Source organism: Corvus brachyrhynchos, unplaced genomic scaffold (assembly GCF_000691975.1).
Source record: "Corvus brachyrhynchos isolate BGI_N302 unplaced genomic scaffold, ASM69197v1 scaffold65, whole genome shotgun sequence".
Lineage (NCBI taxonomy): Eukaryota > Metazoa > Chordata > Aves > Passeriformes > Corvidae > Corvus > Corvus brachyrhynchos.
Window position 1 is genome coordinate 1,883,344 of NW_008238365.1, and position 6,607 is coordinate 1,889,950.

At 42.2% G+C, this 6,607-nt stretch overlaps 1 protein-coding gene across 4 annotated transcripts; it reads left to right on the forward strand.

Annotated features, from left to right (window-relative positions):
• ZBTB8OS (zinc finger and BTB domain containing 8 opposite strand) lies at positions 1-6,123 on the forward strand. Of its 4 annotated transcripts, XM_017736213.1 has the most exons (9): positions 7-87; positions 201-207; positions 1,307-1,499; positions 2,759-2,783; positions 3,330-3,451; positions 3,650-3,732; positions 3,995-4,047; positions 4,204-4,240; positions 4,890-6,123. In XM_017736213.1, exons 3-9 carry the CDS (start codon positions 1,412-1,414, stop codon positions 4,974-4,976), a joined length of 495 nt encoding a protein of 164 aa, XP_017591702.1. In that variant the 5' UTR covers positions 7-87; positions 201-207; positions 1,307-1,411; the 3' UTR covers positions 4,977-6,123. The 4 variants fall into 4 exon arrangements, with proteins under 4 accessions (XP_017591701.1, XP_017591702.1, XP_008633309.1 ...); XM_017736212.1 differs by lacking the exon at positions 201-207 and having other exon boundaries at positions 1-87; XM_008635087.2 differs by having other exon boundaries at positions 7-207.
• The last annotated feature ends 484 nt before the right edge of the window (positions 6,124-6,607 follow it).

Genomic DNA, 6,607 nt, shown 5'->3' on the forward strand with positions numbered 1-6,607 from the left:
CCCCGATTGGGAAGAACCGTGGCTACGGCTCCCTCCAGTCGTCACAGCTGTGGGCAGAGCGTGTCGGGGTGGGACTGGACCGGACCGGTGCGTGTGTGGGCCGAGGCCTCCTTCCAGGGCCGCCCGGACACCATCGGGTATCCTCGGCATGTTATTAATTCTCAATAATCATAAATATATTCCCTTTTTCCACAATTCAGTGTCGCGGTGAGTTTCAGAGGTGTAATATTTGCTGGTTCTGGTTGACTGCTGAGGGTAACCCGGGACCTGACTATCCACAGCTGAGGCTTAACAGGTTTAAAATCAAATATCAAATCAATATCTGGGTTTATTCCTCAAGAGATACCCCGACTTCTCAGTTTCAGACTTCTCCTTGCAAAGCACCTGATATTTACCTGGAATTACAAACTGGATATCCTATGTCTTGATTCTAAGTTTTGGAGTAAGAATAAACTCCTGTGTAAAAGGTATGGGATACCTGTAAATTATTTGCATTGTTTGTGGAAGTGTTTGGCTCAGCTGTGGATAAATCTTATGATGCACAAAAATATTAAAGAATGGTTATGATGTCTGGAAATCTGGAGAGGAGAATTAATTAGCCTGAAGTTAATCAGGTTTTTCAGTTCGTGTCTGTTGGATTTACAAATGAACAGGAAAGCAGCAACTACTGAGATCAGGTCTGAGAATCTGACTTTTAAATTGGGCAGTTGATACAGTTCTTTAGGGGTTTTTTTTTTTTGGTTGGTTTTATTTTTAAAAACTGCCAGAAAAGGAACACAGGAAACCCTTTGCACTTGGGTGACAGCTGGATTTGCCACGCACGTGCTTCTAGGTCTGGAGGTTTAAATGTAATCCTTGTCCTAAGAGAATACGACTTCCCTTTTGTTCCTGAAGAAAAATCCTCTGTAAGGTCATACCAGGGGTTTTTGGGCGCAATGGCATTTCAGGTGTGTGATGTACAATGGGCTGAGCACCCTTAAAAAATATTAATTAGAAGTTAACCTAAAGCGTGGAAGTTTAATTCACTTCACAGCTGTTTCCATCAGGGCTGTATTTTATTATTTGTGAACGAATGGAATGCTCAGTGTACACAACAAGGAAGAAGAAACATCATTCCTCCCAGAAAAGGCCAAAGTCCGCAATTTCCTTAGGGAATGTTTTCCCTTGGCTCTGCTGGCTGAGCAAACATCAGCTCGTGGCTGTGGGATTGAACTCCCAGCTTCCCCATCTCCCCCCTGGTTTGACACCAGACGACTGAAATCACCCGAATTTAGCACTCAAGAGGAATTCTCCGTGTTCTCCACAGGTTGAACACTCCGTGGCCGTGTTTCCCCAGCAGCAGGAAGTGAGGGAGAATTCCTGGATCTTCCCCAGCACCAGGAAGTGAGGGATTCTTGCAGAGCCCTCAGCGATGGCAGCCGAGGACAGGGATTACAACCTGACCGAGGAGCAGAAGGCTGTGAAAGCCAAGTACCCCCCTCTCTGTAAGAAATATGAATGTGAGTATTTTTAATATTCTTTTATATTATCCTGATGCAGCGTGGGTGTGACAGTGCAGTTGTGAGGGCAAGGACGATGACAGGAAATACAGAAATGAGAAACCAGTTGTTTTCATCATGCTTTTCTTGTTATGGGCACTGAAAAAAATCATGATGAGAATAAATTAAGTCTCACCTTGAAAACTTTTGCTCTTCTGAGCCCTTTCTTAGCAAGGCAACCCATTTTTCTACCTCTCATGTAGGAAGAGACATTCAAAAGTGTGCTGGTCTTGTGTGTGGTGTTTTTTCTAAAGGTGATTATCTCTGCCTTTCCCCACCCCTGGAATGTCTCCTAAGAGGATGTGGGTGGCAGCCCAAGGGCCAGCTTAAGGCAGGAGACCATTCCCTGCCTGTTTTCCATATTACCAGTGTCTGTCTGGAGGGACTGTGTCTGTTACCTCTGTTAGAATTTATATTTTTAGGGCCTGTTCAGATCTTTATTTGATAGAAGTGCAGAAATACGGTGACATATCACAGGAGCCATAGCTGGAAGAGGTTTTATCCTTCTTTTACATTGAAAGGAATTTGTTTGCTTTAGAGACTGTTGTTCAGAGCCCTTTAATAGTGTGTGAACTCTCTAAACAGCACCAGAAGAATTTTTTTCAGTTGAAGTGATCATGGTGTGGCATTTATTTCACATCCCAACTTAGTTCTGCTGTAACTTTGCATTTCTTTCATTCCTCTGAATAAATATAAATGAGGTTCATGTAAAACTGGATACATGCTTGGCATGTTAATCATGCTTCATGAGTAAAGTCTGCCTTCTGTTTTATATTACATCCTATGTTTTAAATTCTTCTCTTTGCATAATGGCTGCTTTTGGGTGTGGACAGGTAGATTTCCTCACTGAGCTGGAAATATTTGCAAATCTCATCCTCTGCATGAATAACTTCTAGTCCTGCAAACTTCAGCATAAACCCTTTACTCCTGGTTCACGTTTCTTTTTATTGGAGTTAACTTGTGGAAGCCTGTTGGGTTACAACAGCCAAACCCTGCACTGACATAATCACATTAAACAGGGGTTTTTTTGCTGCTTGGCAGAAATAATCCAAAATCCCACCTGTGCTAAATGTTTCTAATGTACAGATTTATCACACCTGCAGATGAATGCAAAAATGTTCTGTTAGAAAATCAGGTATTGATGTATTTTTTTTTTCTTTAATCCTCATGTTATAAATACTTCTGGTGACATCATTCCTTTTCTTTTCGCTTCCCCTCAGATTTGGATCACACAGCAGACGTGCAGTAAGTGTGGGCAGCTGGGATTTGGATGACAAATTGATTATTTCTTACACTGCTTTAAGCCTGGAGTAACAGCCAAGGCCACTTTGCAGAAGTAACACCTTGTGGAGCTATGAAATGTCACTCACTGGGTGCTTTGATGGTCGATTTTGTTCCTGCTTTTGGGGCACCATAGAATCATGTTTGGTTTCTTTTCTAATGTTCCCATGGTGCTTCTGAGTAAGCCTTTGTGTTATTTGGAAATGTCTTTTGAAATCTCCTTCTAAACTCCTCCTTTTAAATGAAATTTCTTCTGTGGGGTTTACTTTTATAGACACCAATTAGCCATAAGAGGAAAGACCTTTTTGCTGACTGGTAAAACATTTATTTTCCATGTTCTCCCAAGAAACTCTTCTCACAAACTAACAGAAAAAGAAGGTGTTTTTTGCTCGTTCACCTTCTCTGCATTAATTCTCATGTTCTGATTGCTCAGCTGCAAGTTACTTTGGGGCTGTTTCTTTTTGTTATGATCCAGTACTATATTCCAGTAATTATTCCATGTGTTTTTAGGCTCCATGCCTGGGGAGACACGTTGGAAGAAGCCTTTGAGCAGTGTGTTATGGCCATGTTTGGCTACATGACAGATACAGGGACCGTGGAACCTGTGGATACAGTGGAGGTAGAGGCAGAAGGTGAGGACTGCACTTCTTAAATGGAGAATTATGAGAGGGAGAAAGGAACCAAAAATCGGAATCTTTACATTTAGTCTCACTGCAGTTAATTAAAATCTAACTAAGCATCACAATCTGAATCTCCTGTACATCTGAGGTGCTCTTAAAAATGTTTTTTTGCTGAGACAATCACCTGACATCTCTGCTTCAACCACACAGGGCATGACATGTTGTCTCTTCTCTTCCACTTCCTGGATGAGTGGCTGTATAAATTCAGTGCTGATGAGTTTTTTATACCCAGGGTAAGTGGTCTGGTTTCATTTTTTTCCATTTGTAGCACGAGGCTGTTCCCTAATAATCCCAGCTCTGAATGTAATGGGATTTTAGGGGAAAAAGGAACACCAAAAAAATACAAGGCCAGGTTGGATAGGGCTTGGGGCAACCTTGGCTGGTGGAAGGTATCTAAACAGTAGAAAATAACCTTTGTAAGTGGGATTTACTGTGAATTTCTGCCTGAAGATAGAAGGTGTGACTGACACATTTCTCCTCCCACTTTCTCTGCAGGAAGTGAAAGTGCTTCACATCGACCGAATGCAGTTCAAAATAAGATCGATTGGGTGAGCTTAAACCATTGTCTAAAAATGGATTGTGGACTTTACCTGCTTCCTTTGAGGCTTTCACTGTTCTGTGCTCATCACTGAAACTAATTATAACATTTGGTAAATATTACCAAAATTACAACCACCTCTCTCCTTTTGTTTTTGCCTTTACAGGTGGGGAGAAGAGTTTTCTTTGGACAAACACCCACAGGTAGGCAGTGGTTCCTCTTTTCCATTTTAGGAGGGGAGGTGTAGTGTCCTTTAAATCAGACCTCCAGAGATCAAAATATAAATGTGGCTGAACGCTACCACTGAACTCAAGATCTCACTTTCTGCATGTTTTTTGTGAATGTGTCCCTGAAACTGTTGGCCTAAGCATGACTTTTTTCCTCAGCACTAGCAAAACTCAACAATTGGCTTCCTTTTTGTGATGTTGGTAACACAGAAAACCAATCTTTATTCAGAGTTTGTGTGCTTGGGTTCCACATTTACTGGTAGAGCCTTTTGCTTAGTCAGTTTTTGCTTTTTTTCTGCTTTTTTTTTTTCCTAAAGAATTGCTAGAAGCAAAATCTGATGTCTTTACCTGTGTCATTTTTAGCCTAGCAAATGTTGATGGTCTGTCAGAGGTAAGAGGAGGAATTTGTGGTATTGAGAGGATATAAAATAAGGGAAGAGTTCCCTTTCCACTGTTTGGCCTGGCCATTAGTATGGTAACTTCCTTATTCATCAGAACAAATACAGTTACAGCTTTTTGGAGGAAAAAAATGGATAGCATTTGAGGAAAGTGCTAAGAACTGGGGGTTATGAACTGATAAAAAGTATAAAATTTAGAAACTCTATGGTTTGTGCCTCTTTCCTAGGGCACAGAGGTCAAAGCCATAACTTACTCAGCAATGCAGATCTGTGAAGATGAAAAGCCAGAAGTCTTTGTCATCATTGATATTTAAAACAAGAAGAGTGTGGTTGAGTGGATATTAATCATCATCTGGCAAAAGCCCCCTAAAACTGTAATCCCTGTGGGAAAAAACGAAGGAATTGGCCAGTTAAAACCAGAAATTGAAGGGAGTGATTGCAGGGAATGTCAGCCAGTGAGAAAGAGAATAAGAAGAATTAATTGGGGTTTTGGGGGATATGGAGAAGGAGAGGTTTGTACAGGTTGGAAGTCTCCCAGGAATGCTGGCAGTCATCTTTTAAGGCTGCTAAATGTGCTAAGGGCTGTATGAAATACAGAAATTGGTGGAGCTGATAACTAAAATACTCCCTTTTTGCAGGGTGGCAGGAGATAATGTTCATCTAGATTGATTCCATTTGCATATTTCATATTCTAATTCTGGGCTGACATCCCTCCTCCATTTTACATAAATCCGAAATAGCTGCAGCAGCTCAGATGTAATGTCGAAAAAAAAAAAAAACGGAGTGTTTAAAATTAGACACCAAAAAAAACGATGCCAATTAAGCAAACAAACCACCACATCTTTTAAACGACTTAAAAAAGAAGTCGTGCCAGCAGGTGGTGCTGAATTGCTGTAAATAAATTGCCACGTGAAATCCTAAAGCCTTGTGACCGTGTACCTGGAATCCTCTTATCACCTATGAGAACTCTGGAAAGTTGGCAGCTTTGCTGCTGTGGTGGAAGGGGATGCACCAGGTTGTAAAGGGATGTTCCAGGTTCTCCCTGGGTTCACTCCCAACTCTATGTTGTGAAAACGGAGTCTTTTTTAAAAAGCAGATGGTTTGGATCAGTCTTTTAGAGAGGACAATACAGACCATCTTTTAATGTCAAAGGATTATGGGCTTCATTGAATCAGAGTTAATCACAAATAATCAAAGTTGTGTTGTTGTTGTTTTTAAATGGGATGGCAAGTGTGCATTACCTGCTGTTTTAATTTAATTTAAAGGTGAAGAGCACAGGCGTGGCCTGCTCTGTTACTGTAAATGCTCCGAGTGCCTTTCTCTGGAGGTGGTGTCTCATCCTATAAAGTCATCTTAAATAGTTCTGGTTTAATTTCCATGTTGTAAAGACTGAGGGATAAAACCCCTCATTTTTTTAAGCAAGCCTCAATGCCGAAATAAAACTTGGACTGAAACAATCAATGGCTTTGTGAGTGATTTTGACTGGCCAATTCAGACACAAATGATTACAGATGTGCTTTGTTCCCTGCTAAGGTGAGCAGACACTTATTTTATCAGTAAGAATTGCAACGTGCGAGTTTAATGGTACAAAATAAGTGTGATTTTGACAGACTGGGGTTTATTCCTCCTCAGGCAGAGGCCTGGACGCAGTGAGGGCATGGCCGCCATTGCGGCCCCTCAGAGGCCGCTCTGGAACCTCATTGGCTGGCTACGTCACGTGACTGGGATCGGCCAATCGGGCGTCGAGTTGAGGTGGCGCTTGTTCCCCGCAGCCTGAGGGGCTCGGGGGGGCTGAGAGTCAGTGGCTGTAGGGACACGGACACTGACTGAGGGGCTGTGGGTGAGGGTATGTGGGTATGGGAACACGGACACTGACTGAGGGGCTGGGGCTGAGGGTCAGGGGCTATGGGGACACGGACACTGACTGAGGGGCTGGGGCTGAGGG

What these genes read in the sequence shown, in the direction of transcription:
- ZBTB8OS (XM_017736212.1), top strand. Translation starts at nt 1,412, where the DNA reads ATGGCAGCCGAGGACAGGGATTACAACCTGACCGAGGAGCAGAAGGCT. An exon ending in TCTCTGTAAGAAATATGAAT is followed by an intron (nt 1,500 to 2,758) that starts GTGAGTATTTTT and finishes GCTTCCCCTCAG; the next exon opens with ATTTGGATCACACAGCAGAC. An exon ending in ATGAGTTTTTTATACCCAGG is followed by an intron (nt 3,733 to 3,994) that starts GTAAGTGGTCTG and finishes CTTTCTCTGCAG; the next exon opens with GAAGTGAAAGTGCTTCACAT.